This window comes from Scyliorhinus canicula, chromosome 9, assembly GCF_902713615.1.
Source record: "Scyliorhinus canicula chromosome 9, sScyCan1.1, whole genome shotgun sequence".
Lineage (NCBI taxonomy): Eukaryota > Metazoa > Chordata > Chondrichthyes > Carcharhiniformes > Scyliorhinidae > Scyliorhinus > Scyliorhinus canicula.
Window position 1 is genome coordinate 142,823,546 of NC_052154.1, and position 22,198 is coordinate 142,845,743.

The 22,198-nt window shown below is 51.5% G+C and overlaps 1 protein-coding gene across 4 annotated transcripts in view; it reads left to right on the forward strand.

The window, feature by feature from the left end:
• The window catches only part of cstf3 (cleavage stimulation factor, 3' pre-RNA, subunit 3), a 221,347-nt gene that overhangs the window by 178,070 nt on the left and 21,079 nt on the right, over positions 1–22,198 (forward strand). For all 4 annotated transcript variants that reach the window (XM_038807807.1, XM_038807808.1, XM_038807809.1 and 1 more), the window contains exons 23-26: positions 2,437–2,580; positions 2,666–2,768; positions 10,383–10,452; positions 12,284–12,479. In XM_038807807.1, coding sequence (XP_038663735.1) covers positions 2,437–2,580; positions 2,666–2,768; positions 10,383–10,452; positions 12,284–12,479 — 513 coding nt within the window. The remainder of the gene's footprint in view (positions 1–2,436; positions 2,581–2,665; positions 2,769–10,382; positions 10,453–12,283; positions 12,480–22,198) is intronic.

Genomic DNA, 22,198 nt, shown 5'->3' on the forward strand with positions numbered 1-22,198 from the left:
TTTGTTTCTGTCCCCTCTTTACTACCCTCTGACTTCCTGCATTGGTTCCCATCTCCTGCCACATTAGTTTAAACCCTCCCCAACAGCGCTTGCAAACAACCCCGCCTAGGACATTGGTTCCAGTCCTGCTCAGGTGTAGGCGGTCCGAATTGTAATGGTCCCACCACTCCCAGAACTGGTTCCAATGTCCCAAAAATCTGAATCCCTCCCTCCTGCACCATCTCTCAAGCCACACATTCATCCTGTCTATCCTGTCATTCCTACTCTTGACTAGCACATGGCACTGGTAGCAATCCTGGGATTACTACCTTGGAGGTCCTACTTTTTAGTTTATCTCCTAACTACCTAAATTCAGCGTGTAGGACCTCATCCTTATTTTTATCTATATCTATGTGCACCACAACAGCTGGCAGTTTACCCTCCCCCTTTAGAATGTCCTGCAGCCGCTCTGAAACATCCAGGACCCTTGCACTCGGGAGGCAACATACCTTCCTGGAGTTTCGTTTGCGACACAGAAACGTCTGTCAACTCCCCTTACATTCGAATCCCCTATCATTATAGCTCTACCAGTCTTTTTCCTGCCCTGCTGCGCAGCAGAGCCAGCCACGGTGCCATGAACCTGGCTACTGCTGCCTTCCCCTGGTGAGTCATAGAATCAGGGCAGCACGGCAACATAATGATTAGCACAGTTCACAGCTCCACGGTCCCAGGTTCAATTCCCGGCTTAGGTCACTGTCTGTGTGGAGTCTGCACGTTCTCCCCATGTCTGCGTGGGTTTCCTCCGGGTGCTCTGGTTTCCTCCCACTGTCCAAACATGTGCAGGTTAGGTGGATTGGCTATTCCAAATTGCCCTTAGAGTCCAAAAAGGTTATGTGGGGTTATTGGGTTACGGTGGAGTGTGGGGCTTAAGTAGGGTGCTCTTTCCGAGGGCTGGTGCAGACTCGATGGGCTGAATGGCCTCCTTCTGCACTGTAAATTCTATGATTCTATAAGCACGTCTTTTGAGACTTGTGGGAGGAAACCGGAGCACCTGGAGGAAACCCACGCAGACACAGGGAGAACGTGCAGACTCCACGCAGACAGTGACCTAAGCCGAGAATCGAACCTGGGACCCTGGAGCTATGAAGCAACAGGCCTACCCACTGTGCTACCTCTGCATATTAATTCAATTTACTGCCTTGTTTCCATCACCTTCACATAATAAAAAGCTGTAACGCTCTAAACTGTGAATTTAGAACTTCAGTAGCTATTGTGCAATTGCTCCAGTGTCAACAGTTTTTCATCACCTCACCCAAGTAACAATTCTTCATACATTCACTTGTATAGAACTTGCATACTGCTGCAAAGAGAGAAACGTTATGTCTTGCACTCATCAGGACAAAGGCAAGAATACCAAATTTCAAACAATGTCAACAATTTATACTACATGAGAAAAGGGTGCTAGTTGGCTGGCTAATTGGCTCTGATTGGCTATGTCTTTGCAATGGAGAAAGCAACAGAGAACTATAGGCTCCCAAAGATTCTGGGTAATTCAAAAAGGCACAAGGCTTGAACACATTCCTTTTGTTTGCAGAGAATTGGTTGCTGTGTGTGAATGTATGTTGCCCCATGCCAGTGTAAAGGAGCCATAACACAAGTTTAACTGATTATCTTGAATTGACTATCAGTGTAGCTGTGAGCACACTCAAGATTGCTCAGCTAGAGGGCAGTATGGTGGCACAGTGGTTAGCATTCTGCCTCACGGCTCATGGTGCCGAGTACACGAGTTCGATCCCAGCCCCGGGTCACTGTCCGTGTGGAGTTTGCACTTTCTCCCCGTGTCTGCATGGGTCTCACCCCCACAACACAAAAGATGTGCAGAGTAGGTGGATTGGCCATGCTAAATTGCCCCTTAATGGGGGGAGAAAAAGGAATTGGAAACTAAATTTATTTTAAAAAAGATTGTTCAGCAAGTGCTGCCTAATCATGGAATCACCGCTAAGAGTGGGCATTTTATTTTGGATTTTGCAACTCTGGACTGGTCGAGTATATTGTAATTGTTTGAAGTTTGGGTTTTTTTGCATTTATTCTGCTGGGTGCAAGACAAACATCTCATCAACATATGTCTCTTTTCAACAAATCCTTCCTATCTAAGCCAAGAAGGTGGCTTCCATGGTCTATCTAACCTGCATACTTAATCCTGTGTTTCCATGAGTTCCAGCATGGTTTCCTGAACAGCATTCTGTATTGAGCATATCACCTCACCCTTGTTAATCTGGGAATATTGAGGACAGTTTCTACTACCCCTTCTGCCCGAGATGTGCGAAATTAATTAGCACATGCTAGGGGTGGATATGGAATCTTCAATCTTCCAGACCAATCATACCTGTAATTTAAAACTGAGAAGCGTATGATTTATTTTTAATGTACATTAATATTCTGTTGTTTGCATTGAAGGTATACATTCAATACATGAAATTTGCACGGAGAGCAGAGGGTATCAAGTCTGGTCGATCCATATTTAAGAAGGCAAGGGAAGATCCCAGAACACGGCATCATGTCTATGTGTCTGCTGCGCTGATGGAATACTACTGCAGTAAGGTGAGCTTCCTGGTCCTGTCCTGAGGTTCACAGCTCTGAACCACGGGACTCCCAATATATAACTGCTTTCTCTGCTCCCTTTCAGGACAAGGCAGTGGCCTTCAAGATATTTGAGCTGGGTTTAAAGAAGTATGGGGACATTCCAGAATACATATTGGCTTACATTGACTACCTTTCTCATCTCAATGGTAAGAACTGTATCCCATTTGTAGCTGTCAGCCATTCTTTAGACATGTGAGAGAAAGGTGTGTGCCTATTGTTGACAATGGATTTGGAACAAATTGATTCCATTTGTATTGTGCAAGGTGCAGTGGGATTGCAGCCTGAAATTAAGCCTGTGGAATTTGCTGGGTCTTTCCAGTGATCGGTCTCCATGCGTCCCAGCAGGCTCCACCTTGCGGCTAACGACAGGAGACATGCAGGCCAAGATCACAGATTCTGCACAGCGTAAAAGCATCTTTAGAATCATCGTGAATAAAAATGAAAAAAAAAAATATTTCTGGCCTTCCTTCCATGCATCAATATTCAGTAATGACATATAAGAAATCATTGCAATAAGGTGCAATTGTATAGCAACTTTAACATAATAAAACTGTTCCAAAATGTGAGAAAGACAACAAAGTGATAGAGGATTTAAAAAGCTGGCCAAAAGGCAGAATTGAAAGAGGTAGATTTGAGTACACTTTATAACAACAGTAGGAAGGTAAAAGGTTTCAAGGGGGAATTGTAGAGGGTGATACGAATGACTGAAAGTTCTGTCACCATGCAAGGTAACAGCAGGTATGATAGGTGCAATAGGAGGATCGCGGGTTGGGACACAGGATTAGAGGATCATGGGTTGGGACAGAGGGTTGAGGGTCTGCGAGGTGGGTTTGGACAGAGTTGGAGGATTGTGGGTTTGAGTTGGGGCAGAGTTGGAGGATTGAGGGTGTGAGTTGGGAGGGAGTTGGAGGATTGAGAGTGTGAGTTGGGACTGAGGGTTGTGAGTTGGGACAGAGTTGGATGATTGTGGGTGTGCGATGGGGCAGAGTTGGAGGATTGTGGGTGAGAGTTGGAGGATTGTGGGTGTGAGTTGGGACAGAGTTGGAGGACTGGGTGCGAGTTGGAACAGAGTTGGAGGTTTGTGGGTGTGAGTTGGGACAGAGTTGGAGGTTTGTGGGTGTGAGTTGGGGACAGAGTTGGAGGATTGTGGGTGTGAGTTGGGACAGAGTTGGAGGATTGTGGGTGTGAGTTGGGACTGAGGGTTGTGAGTTGGGACAGAGTTGGATGATTGTGGGTGTGAGATGGGGCAGAGTTGGAGGATTGTGGGTGAGAGTTGGAGTATTGTGGGTGTGAGTTGGGACCGAGTTGGAGGTTTGTGGGTGTGAGTTGGGACCGAGTTGGAGGATTGTGGGTGTGAGTTGGGACAGAGTTGGAGGATTGTGGGTGTGAGATGGGGCAGAGTTGGAGGATTGTGGGTGAGAGTTGGGACAGAGTTGGAGGATTGTGGGTATGAGTTGGGACAGAGTTGGAGGATTGTGGGTATGAGTTGGCACAGAGTTGGAGGATTGTGGGTGTGAGTTGGGACAGAGTTTGAGGATTATGGGTGTGAGTTGGCACAGAGTTGGATGATTGTGGGTGTGAGTTGGGCAGAGTTGGATGATTGTGGGTGTGTGTTGGCACAGAGTTGGAGGATTGTGGGTGTGAGTTGGGACCGAGTTGGAAGATTGTGGGTGTGAGTTGAGGACTGAGGTTCGAAGTATTGTGGGTGTGAGTTGGGACAGAGTTGGAGGATTGCAGGTGAGTTGGGACCGAGTTGGAGGATTGTGGGGGTGAGTAGGGACCTGTTGGAGGATTGTGGGTGTGAGATGGGACAGAGTTGGAGGATTGCGGGTGAGTTGGGACAGAGTTGGAGGATTGTGGGGGTGAGTAGGGACCTGTTGGAGGATTGTGGGCGTGAGTTGAGACACAGTTGGAGGATTGTGGGTGTGAGTTGGGACCGAGTTGGATGATTGTGGGTGTGAGTTGGGACAGAGTTGGAGGATTGTGGGTGTGAGTTGGGACAGAGTTGGAGGATTGTGGGTGTGAGTTGGGACCGAGTTGGAGGATTGTGGGTGTGAGTTGGACCGAGTTGGAGGATTGTGGGTGTGAGTTGGGACAGAGTTGGAGGATTGTGGGTGTGAGTTGGGACAGAGTTGGAGGATTGTGGGTGTGGTTAGGGGACTGAGGGTTGGGGGATTGTGGGTGTGAGTTGGACAGAGTTGGAGGATTGCGGGTGTGAGTTGGGACAGAGTTGGAGGATTGCGGGTGTGAGTTGGGACAGAGTTGGAGGATTGTGGGTGTGAGTTGGGACAGAGTTGGAGGATTGTGGGTGTGAGTTGGGACAGAGTTGGAGGATTGTGGGTGTGAGTTGGGACAGAATTGGAGGATTGTGGGTGTGAGTTGGGACAGAGTTGGAGGATTGTGGGTGTGAGATGGGGCAGAGTTGCAGGATAGTGGGTGTGAGTTGGGACAGAGTTGGAGGATTGTGGGTGTGAGTTGGGACCGAGTTGGAGGATTGTGGGTGTGAGATGGGGCAGAGTTGGAGGATTGTGGGTGTGAGTTGGGACCGAGTTGGAGGATTGTGGGTGTGAGTTGGGACAGAGTTGGAGGATTGTGGGTGTGGTTAGGGGACTGAGGGTTGGGGGATTGTGGGTGTGAGTTGGACAGAGTTGGAGGATTGCGGGTGTGAGTTGGGACAGAGTTGGAGGATTGCGGGTGTGAGTTGGGACAGAGTTGGATGATTGTGGGTGTGAGTTGGGACAGAGTTGGAGGATTGTGGGTGTGAGTTGGGACAGAGTTGGAGGATTGTGGGTGTGAGTTGGGACAGAGTTGGAGGATTGTGGGTGTGAGTTGGGACCGAGTTGGGGGGTTGTGGGTGTGAGTTGGGACAGAGTTGGAGGATTGTGGGTGTGAGTTGGGACATAGTTGGAGGATTGTGGGTGTGGGTAGGCACAGAGTTGGAGGATTGTGGGTGTGAGTTGGGACCGAGTTGGAAGATTGTGGGTGTGAGTTGAGGACTGAGGTTCGAAGTATTGTGGGTGTGAGTTGGGACAGAGTTGGAGGATTGCGGGTGAGTTGGGACCGAGTTGGAGGATTGTGGGGGTGAGTAGGGACCTGTTGGAGGATTGTGGGTGTGAGATGGGACAGAGTTGGAGGATTGCGGGTGAGTTGGGACAGAGTTGGAGGATTGTGGGGGTGAGTAGGGACCTGTTGGAGGATTGTGGGCGTGAGCTGGGACACAGTTGGAGGATTGTGGGTGTGAGTTGGGACCGAGTTGGATGATTGCGGGTGTGAGTTGGGACAGAGTTGGAGGATTGTGGGTGTGAGTTGGGACAGAGTTGGAGGATTGTGGGTGTGAGTTGGGACCGAGTTGGAGGATTGTGGGTGTGAGTTGGGACCGAGTTGGAGGATTGTGGGTGTGAGTTGGGACCGAGTTGGAGGATTGTGGGTGTGAGTTGGGACAGAGTTGGAGGATTGTGGGTGTGGTTAGGGGACTGAGGGTTGGGGGATTGTGGGTGTGAGTTGGACAGAGTTGGAGGATTGCGGGTGTGAGTTGGGACCGAGTTGGAGGATTGTGGGTGTGAGATGGGGCAGAGTTGGAGGATTGTGGGTGTGAGTTGGGACCGAGTTGGAGGATTGTGGGTGTGAGTTGGGACAGAGTTGGAGGATTGTGGGTGTGGTTAGGGGACTGAGGGTTGGGGGATTGTGGGTGTGAGTTGGACAGAGTTGGAGGATTGTGGGTGTGAGTTGGGACAGAGTTGGAGGATTGCGGGTGTGAGTTGGGACAGAGTTGGAGGATTGCGGGTGTGAGTTGGGACAGAGTTGGAGGATTGTGGGTGTGAGTTGGGACAGAGTTGGAGGATTGTGGGTGTGAGTTGGGACAGAGTTGGAGGATTGTGGGTGTGAGTTGGGACAGAGTTGGAGGATTGTGGGTGTGAGTTGGGACCGAGTTGGGGGGTTGTGGGTGTGAGTTGGGACAGAGTTGGAGGATTGTGGGTGTGAGTTGGGACAGAGTTGGAGGATTGTGGGTGTGGGTAGGCACAGAGTTGGAGGATTGTGGGTGTGAGTTGGGACCGAGTTGGAAGATTGTGGGTGTGAGTTGAGGACTGAGGTTCGAAGTATTGTGGGTGTGAGTTGGGACAGAGTTGGAGGATTGCGGGTGAGTTGGGACCGAGTTGGAGGATTGTGGGGGTGAGTAGGGACCTGTTGGAGGATTGTGGGTGTGAGATGGGACAGAGTTGGAGGATTGCGGGTGAGTTGGGACAGAGTTGGAGGATTGTGGGGGTGAGTAGGGACCTGTTGGAGGATTGTGGGCGTGAGTTGGGACACAGTTGGAGGATTGTGGGTGTGAGTTGGGACCGAGTTGGATGATTGCGGGTGTGAGTTGGGACAGAGTTGGAGGATTGTGGGTGTGAGTTGGGACAGAGTTGGAGGATTGTGGGTGTGAGTTGGGACCGAGTTGGAGGATTGTGGGTGTGAGTTGGGACCGAGTTGGAGGATTGTGGGTGTGAGTTGGGACCGAGTTGGAGGATTGTGGGTGTGAGTTGGGACAGAGTTGGAGGATTGTGGGTGTGGTTAGGGGACTGAGGGTTGGGGGATTGTGGGTGTGAGTTGGACAGAGTTGGAGGATTGCGGGTGTGAGTTGGGACAGAGTTGGAGGATTGCGGGTGTGAGTTGGGACAGAGTTGGATGATTGTGGGTGTGAGTTGGGACAGAGTTGGAGGATTGTGGGTGTGAGTTGGGACAGAGTTGGAGGATTGTGGGTGTGAGTTGGGACAGAGTTGGAGGATTGTTGGTGTGAGTTGGGACAGAGTTGGAGGATTGTGGGTGTGAGTTGGGACCGAGTTGGAGGATTGTGTGTGTGAGATGGGGCAGAGTTGGATGATTGTGGGTGTGAGTTGGGACGGAGTTGGAGGATTGTGGGTGTGAGTTGGGACAGAGTTGGAGGATTGTGGGTGTGAGATGGGGCAGAGTTGGAGGATTGTGGGTGTGAGTTGGGACCGAGTTGGAGGATTGTGGGTGAGAGTTGGGACAGAGTTGGAGGATTGTGGGTGTGAGTTGGGACAGAGTTGGAGGATTGTGGGTGTGAGTTGGGCAGAGTTGGATGATTGTGGGTGTGGTTAGGGGACTGAGGGTTGGGGGATTGTGGGTGTGAGTTGGGACAGAGTTGGAGGATTGTGGGTGTGAGATGGGGCAGAGTTGGAGGATTGTGGGTGTGAGTTGGGACCGAGTTGGAGGATTGTGGGTGTGAGTTGGGACAGAGTTGGAGGATTGTGGGTGTGGTTAGGGGACTGAGGGTTGGGGGATTGTGGGTGTGAGTTGGACAGAGTTGGAGGATTGCGGGTGTGAGTTGGGACAGAGTTGGAGGATTGCGGGTGTGAGTTGGGACAGAGTTGGATGATTGTGGGTGTGAGTTGGGACAGAGTTGGAGGATTGTGGGTGTGAGTTGGGACAGAGTTGGAGGATTGTGGGTGTGAGTTGGGACAGAGTTGGAGGATTGTGGGTGTGAGTTGGGACAGAGTTGGAGGATTGTGGGTGTGAGTTGGGACCGAGTTGGGGGGTTGTGGGTGTGAGTTGGGACAGAGTTGGAGGATTGTGGGTGTGAGTTGGGACAGAGTTGGAGGATTGTGGGTGTGAGTTGGGACAGAGTTGGAGGATTGTGGGTGTGAGTTGGGACAGAGTTGGAGGATTGTGGGTGTGAGTTGGGACCGAGTTGGAGGATTGTGTGTGTGAGATGGGGCAGAGTTGGATGATTGTGGGTGTGAGTTGGGACAGAGTTGGAGGATTTTGGGTGTGAGTTGGGACCAAGTTGGAGGATTGTGAGTGAGAGTTGGGACAGAGTTGGAGGATTGTGAGTGTGAGTTGGGCAGAGTTGGAGGATTGTGGGTGTGGTTAGGCGACTGAGGGTTGGGGGATTGTGGGTGTGAGTTGGGACAGAGTTGGATGATTGTGGGTGTGAGTTGGGACAGAGTTGGAGGATTGTGAGTGTGAGTTGGGACCGAGTTTGAGGATTGTGAGTGAGAGTTGGGACAGAGTTGGAGGATTGTGGGTGTGAGTTGGGCAGAGTTGGAGGATTGTGGGTGTGGTTAGGGGACTGAGGGTTGGGGGATTGTGGGTGTGAGTTGGGACAGAGTTGGAGGATTGTGGGTGTGAGATGGGGCAGAGTTGCAGGATTGTGGGTGTGAGTTGGGACAGAGTTGGAGGATTGTGGGTGTGAGTTGGGACCAAGTTGAAGGATTGTGGGTGTGAGATGGGGCAGAGTTGGAGGATTGTGGGTGTGAGTTGGGACAGAGTTGGAGGATTGTGGGTGGGAGTTGGCACAGAGTTGGAGGATTGTGGGTGTGAGATGGGACAGAGCTGGAGGATTGTGGGTGTGAGTTGGGACTGAGTTGGAGGATTGTGGGTGTGAGTTGGGACAGAGTTGGAGGATTGTGGGTGTGAGTTGGGGACCGAGTTGGAGGATTGTGGGTGTGAGTTGGGCAGAGTTGGATGATTGTGGGTGTGAGGTGGGACAGAGTTGGAGGATTGTGGGTGTGAGTTGGGACCGAGTTGGAGGATTGTGGGTGTGAGTTGGGACAGAGTTGGAGGACTGTGGGTGTGAGTTGGGACCGAGTTGGAGGATTGTGGGTGTGAGTTGGGACAGAGTTGGAGGATTGTGGGTGTGAGATGGGGCAGAGTTGAAGGATTGTGGGAGTGAGTTGGGACCGAGTTGGAGGATTGTGGGTGTGAGTTGGGACAGAGTTGGAGGATTGTGGGTGTGAGTTGGGACAGAGTTGGAGGATTGTGGGTGTGAGTTGGAACAGAGTTGGAGGATTGTGGGTGTGAGTTGGGACAGAGTTGGAGGACTGTGGGTGTGAGTTGGGACCGAGTTGGAGGATTGTGGGTGTGAGTTGGGACAGAGTTGGAGGATTGTGGGTTAGTTGGGACCGAGTTGGAGGATTGTGGGTGTGTGTTGGGCAGAGTTGGAGGACTGTGGGTGTGAGTTGGGACAGAGTTGGAGGATTGTGGGTGTGAGTTGGGACAGAGTTGGAGGATTGTGGGTGTGAGTTGGGACCGAGTTGGAGGATTGTAGGTGTGAGATGGGGCAGTGTTGGAGGATTGTGGGTGTGAGTTGGGACCGAGTTGGAGGATTGTGTGTGTGAGTTGGGCAGAGTTGGATGATTGTGGGTGTGAGTTGGGACCGAGTTGGAGGATTGTGGGTGTGAGATGGGGCAGAGTTGGAGGATTGTGGGTGTGAGTTGGGACAGAGTTGGAGGATTTTGGGTGTGAGTTGGGACAGAGTTGGATGATTGTGGGTGTGAGTTGGGACAGAGTTGGATGATTGTGGGTGTGAGATGGGGCAGAGTTGGAGGATTGTGGGTGTGAGTTGGGGACAGAGTTGGATGATTGTGGGTGTGAGTTGGGACAGAGTTGGAGGATTGTGGGTGTGAGTTGGGACAGAGTTGGATGATTGTGGGTGTGAGTTGGGGGATTCAAGTGTGGAATTCTTAGCCACAAGCTATTGTCGAAACCAAGACGACAGATGTGGAAAGGCCAGAAAATTGAACAGTACAATTAGATTAGGCGTAAAAATTGTTTCAAAGAAGTATTAGTTTGGTGAGCAGTCTGGCTGTGTCGGATTAAGCCAGGTGGCTCATGGAGACTCACCCTGCCACGTACTTGACAGGCTGAATGGTCTTCCTGAAATATTCAGTGAATTGTGAAGAGAATCTTATGTATAATGCCCTGTCACAGTCGCTGCACAGCAGCTTGTGTTTAACTGCATCTTGTCTACATTTCAGAGGACAATAATACCAGAGTTTTGTTTGAACGGGTGCTGACGTCTGGATCCTTACCTCCTGAAAAATCTGGGTAATATTCCTGTCCTTAAACATTCAATCAGCATGTGGAAAGTTAAATGTTTTGACATACTTTAAAGAGTTTGATTTTTTTTTAAGTGAATCTGACATTAATTTTATTAACTATTATTTAGTATGCAGCAGCCTTGCTACAGCTTTTATAAACATTTTCTTTCAAGTTTGTTTTGGAAAACACTCTTTAGATTATGTTTTGTCTTTTCCAGTCATGGTACAGTATGTCATAGTGTGTAGAGTAATCAATACTTACAAGCACAGTCAACTCCCCTGCCTTCAGATAATCTAATCATTCATATCTGTTTAACCCTAGTAAATGACAGAGTACAACCGGGCTACTCAAATCAGCTCAGAGTGGCAGAAGCATTTCTGTACTCTCGGATGAGACTAATAAATTGTAATGACCATTCATGATTATTCCTACTTGGGCCTTGCGCTAACTCCCACTAATTTGTGGAGCAAATCAGGATAAACACTCAAAACAATGGGTGATAATCCAGTGCGTAAAATATACATCGAAACATAGATAGAAGACGGAAGCAGGAGGTGGCCCTTTGAGCCTGCTCTGCCATTCATTATGATCATGGCTGATCATTAATTTCAATACATTGATCCCGCCTTCCACCCATATCCCTTGATCCCTTTAGCCCCAACAGCTATATCTAATTCCTTCTTGAAATTACACAACGTTTTTGCTTCAACTACTTTCAGCGGTAGTGAATTCCACAGATTCACCACTCTCTGGGTGAAGAAATCTCTCTTCATCTCAGCCCTAAATATCAATGTAAAGTGACAGCAGTTGGACAAGCCTCAATCTTTCATTTAAAAATAAACTTTTTTTCCCCCCCTTCAGTGTTGCTCTGCCCTGCAGGCAATGAATGAAGTTAAATTCAAACCATTGTCTCTCTCACTGCACCCATCATAATGCACTGTAGGGGACAAATGTTCACCAAAATTATATTTTTAAAAAACATTATATTTTGATAGAGCAGCTAGGGAGACACTATTTCCATTGTCATGTAGCCAGAGAACACAGATTTAAAATAATTGACCAAAAAAATCACAGGAGATGAGATTTTTTTTAATATGCAGCGAGTTTATTTGATCTGGGATGCACTGCCTGAAAGGGCAATGGAAGCAAATTCAATAGTAACTTTAAAAAGGGAACTTGATAGGGCAGCACGGTGGCGCAGTGGTTAGCATTGTTACTTCACGGCACCGAGGTCCCAGGTTCGATCCCGGCTCTGGGTCACTGTCCGTGTGGAGTTTGCGCCTTCTCCCCGTGTTTGTGTGGGTTTCACCCCCACAACTCAAAGATGTGCAGGGTAGGTGGATTGATCACGCTAAATTGCCCCTTAATTAGAAGAAATTAATTGGGTACTCTAAATTTATTTTTAAAAAGGGAACTCGATATATACTTGACAAGGAAAATATTGCAGGGCTGTGGGGAAAAGGCAAGAGGAATGGAACTCATTGTAGATAAGTCGTTCAAAGGGCCGGCACAGTCGTGAGAGGCCAAATGGCCGCCTTCTGTGCTGTCATGTGATTCTTTTAAGTTTTTATTCAAATGTTTTAAGTGACAATTAATGCAGATTGCCACTATTGATCTAAAGTTTAGTCACGTTTGTCTTGATTGGAAAGTCCAAAATGGTTTTCTAGTTTTGAAGAGGAGGATTGAGGACTTGGAAAGGTGTAAACGACTTGACATGCTGTCATTTCTAATATTAGCAGGCACAATATTAGAAAGCTGCTCCATTGCAACATCAGAGGGCTGAATTATGACTACCCTAATTCTGTTTTTTGCTTTATTGCTCCCATCAAAATTACAGAGAGATCTGGGCACGATTTCTGGCTTTTGAAAGTAACATTGGAGATCTAGCTAGTATCCTGAAAGTGGAAAAGAGGAGGTTTGCCGCTTTTAAGGAGGAATATGAAGGAAAGGAAACAGCCTTACTAGTGGACAGATACAAATTTATGGACCTGTTTCCCTGTTCAAACAGTGAACTTAAAGCCCTTGGATATAAGGTATGTACTTTTCCACTGTCACATTTCGTTCCCTTCGCACTTGTATCACATGTCATGATGTTGTTGGTCTTCATGTTTTTCTCTAAGCATTATTTTCCTCTGAGCATTGGCATCAGTGTGTCTGGCTGTGAAATTGAGATTTTATTTCACAACTATGCAGCTATTCCCAGTGTGGGGAAATGTTTGATTCGGCATTAACATCATCAAACCTGCTTTGTGTAACCCAGCATCTCAGATTAAACTTGCTGAGCCCTCGGAAGAGCTGTTCCGCTGCAAATTTGGATCACTGCAGTTAATTGAGATCACGAGACCCATTCACAGAATCGTTACTGCGTTGGAGATGTCTGCGTCGGCTCACCAAATGAGGATTATGACTTGGTGTCATTCCCCTGCCTTCTCCCTGTTACACTTGCACATTGTTTCTATTCAAATAATTGCCTAATTCCCCCTTGAATGCCTTGATTGAACCTGCCTCCACCACACTTCCAAACAGTGCACTCAACCTGATTCGCTGTGTGGAAATATTTTTCTCTCATCACGTTTGTTTCTTTAGAACCAGCCCAAACAAATATATTATAGTAAATCAAACCTTCATTTGCTGTCGACCTACCACCAACTAATCACCATAAATGACTGAGCCGTGCTCCAAACTTGAAAGTTAGTCAGTTATCAATGGAAAAAGAATGGCATTGCAAATGGCAAATGTTTCAGGATTTTAGACAATGGTGTCACATAACTGGAAGTGCCGTGAATTACAAAGGGCAATACAACAGATCTTTCCATCCTAGATTGCACAGATCACCAAGCAGGCTTAACTTGAAGGCTTTGCTCTGAAGACTGGGGATATTAAAGACCCAGTTTGGTCCTGCACTCTATTTCTGCTCAAATCTTTTCCGCTTCATTTACATTACTGAGATCGTCCTGATGGCTATAACCTTGGTAGACGATCTCTCCTTGTTCTCCTCCTCTTTGCAACTTTTGACATAGTTGAACATTCTGTCCTTCCCCATGCCCATAGTGCTATCTTGGTTCGACTTCTATCTGTCGCTAAATGACCAGTAAAGCTCCCCGCCCTCTGAAAAGTGTCTTCAGGTGTGCCTCAAAGCTTCATCTTCTGCCTCCTGCACTTCCTCGTTTTAATGTGCAGTCCTTTAGCAGCATGGTCCAGGGCTTTGCCTCCAGATTTCACCTGGGCAATTTAGGTATCTGCTACAGCCCTCTTGAATTCATTCCCACCACTATGTTATCTGTTTGCCCTGAATAAGCCAGAATTTAGCAGCACTATCAGCAAGATGGAAGTTTCAGGTGTGATTCTCTGGCCTGGTTGCGCTTGAGCGAGAGAACAACATGGCCGTGAATCCTGGGGGAAGCCTCCTGCGGGCCTCCCGGCAGCCTCCACGCCTTGAGGGATACAACCAAGTCCTGCGATGCGTCGGAATCAGAACTCTGCCCAAAAGGGGTGGAACCATATGACCTACCTACATAGGATCTACCGGCCTCCCTCAATTTACCGGCCTCTCCATTGAGGCTGCAGCCGGGTGCCGATCAGTGCTGGTCCATAAGAACGTTGACCAGGCGGAAAGGCACCAGGAGGGTCTCCCGGGTCATTGGATGCCCTTGGTGGTCCGGGATAGAGCTGTGTGGCCCCCACCCTCCTCCTGGAACTTGGAACTGCCCAGGTGACACTGCCAAACTGGCTGGAGTACTGCCAGGGTGGCAGTGTCAAGGGTCAGGGCCTGAGGACGCCATGCCCGTGAAAGGAGGGTGTTTGAAGGGTGGGAGTGTGCAGGGCAGGTAAGTAGGGCCTCCTGGGGGGTGGGGGGGTTACGGGTGAGTGTCCTGGAAGGGTGGGTGACGGGTGGATGTCCTGGAAGGTGGGTGGGGTTGCTGTTGGGGGCTTGCAGGGGGGAGGGGCAGGATCCCGTAGCAGGGTGTCCTCACTTGGGGAGGTTTGGAGTAATGCCCATGTGTGTGGGGGGGTGACATTGCCCATGGGTGAGCGGTGTGGGGGACCCACAAGCTCACTTACAGGTCAGCGAACCCTTTCAAAATGGTGGCCTGATCTTGGATTTCAGCTCACCAGTGCTGAAAAAAATTCTAAGTGTGGGCTAAATCAGTGAGAAACTCCCAGGGCCCAAAGATTGACTAAGTTGCATTGGATAGCGGTGGGGAACGCGCCAGCAGAGCCGGCAGGAAACTCCATGAAAAACCTGCCACAAATTAATTTAGAAATTTTTGCATTGAATTGCACCCATGTTTGACAATTGCCAGAAATGTTGCATCTTTTAGTTTTATTTTTAATCCCCTCCTTCCCAGTGTCCTGTTTGCCGCTCAGATAAACTTAAACCCTGCATATGCCCTATCGCCAAGTCTATCCAATAATACCTGCATACTATCTACCTATATTCTTATCAACCCCCCTCCCATCATTGACATTTTCGAGCATGCTTTCGCTGTCTCGTGGTTTCATTGCATCAACATGATGGCCACTTGAACTTCAGACTTCATAAACTCAAGTTATTCTCTTCCCTCTCGGATGGACATGAAAGATTCCTGGCACCAAGACCATGGAATATCTTCCTGGTGTCCTGGCCAATATTTATCCCTCAACCAACATCACTAACACAGACTGATTATTATGACATTGCTATTTGTGGAAACTCACTGTGCCTGCTGCTTATATTATAATGACTACCTTCAAAAGTACTTGATTAGCTGTGAAATATTGTTGGATGTTCTTAGGTTATGAAAGGAGCTACGTCAGTGCAAGTACTTTTAAAATCTGTTTTCCTATCGTATACCAAGTCCCAAGACATCATCCTTACACCATGGGCGGAATTCTCCGCTCCCGCGATGAATCGGGAAGGCCGTCGTGAACTCGGCCGAGTTTCACGACGGCTCTACACGGCCCGTTTCCCGAACGATTCTGGCCCTGGAAATGGGCTATGAGCGGGGCCGCAGGAACCACGTGGGGAATGGCGGCAAAAGCCTGCGACCCCCGAATGACGGCAGAATGGCGCCGCTCTGTGTCGTAAAAGGGCGCAAGCGACTAAAACCAGTGAGGGCCTGACAAGACGGAGCCACGGAGGGCCGCGCCGAGGTTCGGGGAGACTGACCTCGAGACCCTCCTTGAGGTGGAGCAACGGAGGGGCATCATCTGCCCTAGAAGAGGGCATCGCCACCCTGCCAGCGTTGTGTGACGGGCCTGGCGTGAGATGGGCACGGCAGTGAGTGCTTTGAGGCAGACCCCTCAGTCTGGGGAGCAGTGCCGGAAGAAGCTCCACGACCTCACCAGGGCGGACAGGGTAAGTGCCAAGAGGGTGCCCCCGGGTCACAACAACCCCCCCCCCATGACCCCCCCACAACAGGACAAGACTGCTCACAACAACCGGGAGCGGAACAGGACCGGAGGGGGTTCACCCATCATGCACCCCCGACAGTGTTTGAAGAGAGGGCACTGGACCTTGCTGGGGGACCTGGCACCCGGGAGGTCGAGGTTGGAGGTGCAGAACCAAGTGAGACAACCCTGCATGACAACAACCCCCCCCCCCGCCCACCACCTGAGCCCATCCTCTGTCCCCTCACACTCTACCCACTGGACCATCCTACGCCCGGCCGAGCGTGTCTAACTATCCCCGTATTATTCTGTTCCCTAGTGCGTGCTCACAAACGTCCAGGGCCGTCTGCTGCCAAACACAGGCGCCCATCCGCCACGACCACCGCACCCAGGGCCGCATGCCAGAGGGTGGCAGGAGGTCAGCCAGGAGTGCCATCCTCCCAACCCCGGACCCCCGAGCAGGACGCACAAAGGACGGCAACACACTCAACAGAGTCACCTGAGGGAGAACCAGACTTGGGCCGCGTGCGCCCTGCGCTGGGATATGACTGGGACGAGGACACAGCTGATTTTATGACGGACGACGACCTAGAGCTTGCGGCACCGCTGTCTCCCACACCATCCACCATCCCAGCGACATTCACCTCGGTTGGGCAATTAAGTGATGAGGCTCCTTGGTCACGGTCTGGTGTGCACAACACAGCTGAGCAGGTACAGCAGGTGGAGGTCGGAGCAGCCGAGGGGCTGGGCGCTCAGAGGGCAGCCCAGGCCCAGCTTTCAGCTGGCTCCCAGACGTTTCCCGGGTTCCTGGATTTATTCAACCCATGTGGACAGCCGATGCATTTCGAAACCCAGGGACACAATGGCGGGATGAGGGCCGTCTTCCAGCAGCTGCAGACGCAGTTAGAGGAGTCAAACCGCGTCCAGGAGCAGGGAGTGGTGCCGCTCATGGCAGCCACCCAGGCCGACAACGCACGAGTGGCGTCCGCGGTCGAGGCAATGGGTGAAACGGTTTCGACCATGGGTCAGGTTCTGCAAGACGTTGGGCTTCACGTGCACGCGTCATCCACGGCCCTGGAGAGGGCTGCCCTCTCACAGGCAGCAATGCGCCACAGCCAACATGACATTGCCGGTGCACTATGGGCCCTGGCCGAATATCACCAGGTCATGGCCCAGTCCCAGCACGCCATGGCACAGTCCCAGCAGGCCATGGCACAGTCCCAGCACACCATGGCACAGTCCCAGCACGCCATGGTACAGTCCCAGCAGGCCATGGCACAGTCCCAGCAGGCCATGACACAGTCCCAGCACGCCATGGCACAGTCCCAGCAGGCCATGGCACAGTCCCAGCAGGCCATGGCACAGTCCCAGCACGCCATGGCACAGTCCCAGCACGCCATGGCACAGTCCCAGCAGTCAGTCACGGAGAGCATCAACCGCCTGAAACACATGCTGGATGGCATCACGCACTCACAGGTTGAGGTCGCATAGTCCCTGGCGGGAATGTCTCACTCCCTGGACTCCGTCTCAGCGAACCTTCGGACCCTGGTCGATACGGTTACAGGCCTCCAGGACTGGCAGCGCCAGGTGTCGGTGGGGCGACGGAGCACCTCCCCGCTCGCACCTCCGTCCCACAGTGAGGCCCGGGGGCCACCGGGCTCCCCGAGGGAGGAGGAGGTTCTGGGGCCTGTCCCATTAACTCCATCACGGGACGTCCCTGAACGCTCGGCCTCCCCCCGTCCCATCCCTGGTGCATCGGGTGGGCAGCAGGCAGAGCAGGGTGGCACCACGTCATCCGAAACGCCCACGGAGCAGCCTGGCCCATCAAGGCCAGGTTGCCCCAGGAAACGAGATCCGACGGGGAGACATGTCGTGGGGCGTGATTCTAGGCAGTCCGCCTCCACTCCTGCTGTACCATCTGGGGATTCACTTAGACGTATTGGTAAGGCAACGAAGAGGGACACAGAGTAGGTTGGCACGGGTGAAGGGCACAGTTTAGTTGTAGGGGCTAGGGCATCTGTAAATAATGTTAACCATTAAACTCACTGTTGCACCTAATGTGTAAGTGTGATTTTTCCGTTGACACAGGGATCGTGATGGTTTCCGAGTGTCGCTGGGGTTGACGAGCGGTGAAACTTCGGCGCCGGGTGTGCAGCCCCTTCCCCCCCACCCCCTCCACAGCTACCCCACGCGGGCACGTGATGGAGTGTCCCTGACGAACTCAGCGACCACCGAGATGGATGGTTCAGCTACTGCCATGAGTCAGACTTTGTCTAATGATTCTGAGCTCACAGCTCATCGCAGAGCGGGCTGTCATCATTCAACATGGCACTGATCACACCCGCTGACATAGCCATCAATGTCGTGCCATACCGTTGTGCCGCAGTGGTAAGGGTGATTTAGAACTGGACCAGTGTACACAGAGCGCGCGGTGGGGGGAGGGGGGGGGGGGGGGGGGGGGGGGGGGGGGGCAGTTGTGTGCTGACCGTCTGCACGACTGGCGATCCAGGTGGTAGTGTTGGTGTTCAGCGGTGCCGTCGCACGCAGTGCGAGAATCTGGCTGCCCTCAACGCGTCGCGTGCCCGCTGTCCTCGCCGGTGCCGTCGTGCATCCTCTTGGGCATTACCAGCACCCGGGTTGTGTCTGTGTGCTGCGCCCAACGCACCACCAACCTCCTCCTCCTCCTCCGTCTCCGTGTTGGCACCACTGCTAGTGGCTTCTCCCTCCGACTCCTCCACCAGGGCATCTCCCCTCTGCATCGCGATGTTGTGCAGCGCACAGCAGACCGCAACAATGCGAGCGACCCTGTCGGGCTGGTACTGCAGGGCCCCTCCAGAGCGGTCCAGGCACCTGAATCGCATTTTCAGCAGACCAAAGCAGCGCTCCACCACACCCCTGGTTGATGCATGGGCCTCATTGTAAAGGGTCTACGCGTTGGTCTGAGGCCTCCGTATGGGCGTCATCAGGCAAGACCTCAGTGGATAACCCCTGTCGCCCAGCAACCAGCCGGGGGGGCCGTCCTTTAAACATATCAGGGATGAATGACTGCGCAAGAATGCACACATCATGCACACTCCCAGGGAACCTTGCGCACACGTGCATAATCTTCATGTGTACCGTGTCGGCAGCACGGTAGCATTGTGGATAGCACAATCGCTTCACAGCTCCAGGGTCCCAGGTTCGATTCCGGCTTGGGTCACTGTCTGTGCGGAGTCTGCACATCCTCCCCGTGTGTGCGTGGGTTTCCTCCGGGTGCTCCGGTTTCCTCCCACAGTCACAAAGCTGTGCAGGTTAGGTGGATTGGCCATGATAAATTGCCCTTAGTGTCCAAAATTGCCCTTAGTGTTGGGTGGGGTTACTGGGTTGCTGGGTTATGGGGTGGAGGTGTTGACCTTGGGTAGGGTGCTCTTTCCAAGAGCCGGTGCAGACTCGATAGGCCGAATGGCCTCCTCCTGCACTGTAAATTCTATGATCATCTATGATGAACCACCTGGATATTCATGGAGTATGTCCCCCTCCTGTTTGTGAACACCTCCCTGTTGCCTGCAGGCAGGCGCATGGGGACGTGAACACAATCAATGAGCCCCTGGACCATCGGTATCCCGGCCACGTTGGCAAATGCATGGGCTCGTGCTTCTTGATTTACTCGGTCCTCGGGAAAGGTGATGTAGCGGTCGGCGATGGCATAGAGGGCGTCGGTCACATCCCGGATGCACCTGTGCACCAATGACTGCGAGATCCCGGATAGGTCCCCGCTCGGAGACTGGAAGGAGCCGGTCACTTAAAAGTTAAGTGCCACCGTCACCTTGACGGCAACCGGGATCGCGTGTCCTCCTCCCGTTCCACGTGGGGCGAGGTGCGCCACAAGGTGACAGATATATGTCACCGTCTCTCTGCTCAACCAGAGTCTCCTCCTGCAGGTGATGTCCGGCAGTGTCTCGAAAGAGATCCGGCCACGGTACACCCTAGGCCACGGTCGTCGCCTCCGGCGCCTTGGCTCCACCATCAATGTCTCCTCCTCCTCCCCCCCCCCCCCCCCCCCCCTCCCCCCCATGCTGCTCGATGACGGGCCACTCTGCGGCCATTTCCTCTGCTGCTGCAGCTGCCCCTGCATCCACTGCGGGTTGTGGCTGTGGACGCTGCTCCATCTCCAACTGCAGTGCAGCAGCCCCAACCACTGCGCTGAACATAGTCGTTCGGTTTGAATACATTATGGTCACCTACAGAAGGGTGGTGGGGGGCAGAGAAACGACATGTTAAACGGAGGTTATCCGACACCTCGGCAGCTGCCTGCCACGGGATACCTGTGTGTCCCGGTGGCCTGGTCGCGCTGCTGACACGCGGCCAGCCTAACCCCTGGTCACTTTCTGCGTCCAGCGGGCAGTTAACAACACATCCTCCTCACCGGTGCGTCAGTGGGCTGTGGCCATCAGCCACAGGGCAACCAGCGGCCGTGTCCTCGTCACCGCCCTGCCATGGCAGGGCGGCTGACATGTTGCATCCGGGGGTGGACGACCCACTCCACTCCCTCTCCCCCCTCCCACCTCCACTCACTCACTCTCCCCCCTCCCACTCACTCCCTCTCCCCCCCTCCCCCCTCCCTCCCTCCCTCTCCCCCCCACCCCCCCACTTCTCCCCCCCCACCTCTCCCTCCCTCCCTCTCCCCGCTTCTCCCCCCCCCCCCCCCCCCCCCACTGGCTGCTGAGTTCTCAGGGATACCTTCCCCAGCTCGCCGAGACTCCGGGACGGTCCGCTCACCTCCTCACTCCTCGTCAGCCAGCATGACTGGCTGGCGACTTTAAAAAGCAGGTGTGAACGGCCACGTACTGACCTTGCGTTACGATGTCGGTACTTCGGCCCAGAGAATTGCGGGGGTGCCGGGGAATCGTCTTTTTGCCTGCATCGGCCGATTCGGCGTGGTTTTGCGCGTGATATACGATTACAAAAATTTGGCCGGTTGGGAGAATAGCGGGAGCGCGTCGGACCGGCGTCGCAGGAAAAAATGGCGCGGTTCGCTATTCTCCCAACCAGCGTGGGGTCGGAGAATCGCGCCCCATGTCTTAATGCATCAAATAGTCAGCTGGCACTGTCTGCTCTTCTGACTCAGACTGATTACGCTTGTGGCTTCCCTGCTCTTCACCACTAACAGCAGATCCCTCAAACCTCACATTCTGTCCATCCTAGAATTCCTTCCCAGAAGCTCTATGCCTTGCCACTGTTTTTTTTTTAAAAAGCCTCTTCACTGACTGCATGCTAAGCAAGGCAAATGGAATGTTGGCCTTCATTGCAAGTGGAATGGTATGTAAATGTAAGGTAATTTTCCCACATTGCACTCCATTTGCTAATTTCTTGCCCAGTCACTTAACCTATCTGTGTCTCTTTGCAGATTCCTCATGTCCGGATGTCAGTAAATTTAGCAGCCATACATTTGGTCCCCTTATCCAAGTCGTTGATACAGATTTTAAATAGCTAAGGACCCTATACTAATCCCTGTGGCACTCCACTTGTCATGTCTTGCCTACTAGAGGATTACTCATTTATGCCTACTCTCTGTTTCCTGTTAGCGAACCAATCCTCTATCCATGCCAAATATGTTTCCCACTATGTTATCCTCGAGTTGAAAGATAGAGATCAGGAGGAATTCTTCTCAGAGGGTGGTTAGTCTTTGGAATTTTCAGCCCCAAAGAACAGTGGCGGCTGGGTCATTGAATATATCCACGGCTGAGTTAGACAGACTCTTGGTCATCAAGGGAGGTCAAGGGTCGTGGGGTTCAGCCAGGAATGTGGAGTTGAGGCCACAATCCGATCAACCATGGTGTTATTAAATGACAGAGCAGGCTCGATGGACCGAATGGCCTACTGCTATTTCTTATGACCTGATAACTTATCTTCCATATCCAGCTCACAGTTCTCTGATCTGTTCCTGTGAAGTTCCTGTATTGTCAGTACAAGACCAATAGAAGTGTTTTTGTTACACATTTCTATTCAAACACAGAAGGTACCTGCCAGGGGCTAGAAGGTGGTTAGTTTACTAGAGGCCTACAGACTTAATTTAAATGAATGTTATTCTTGTGGGGGAGCAGGGAAGGTTGCAATGGTGCAAGGGAACGGTTTTCTAGTTAGGCTCTGCTGTTAAGAGTAAGAGCATGATTTGTTGTATTTTTAAAATTATGAATGGGTTGGACAGGGTAGAATTGAAGAGAATATTTCCAACTGTGGGAGTATAAAAAATTAGAGGTCATAAATTCAGTAAGGAAATACGGAAAAATTGGCGTTAGAATGTGGAATTCATTACCAAAGGAAATGGTTGATACAAATAGTTTAGAATGCTTTCAGAAGTAGACTAGACACATAGGGGGAAGAGAGAATAGGAAGATATAGA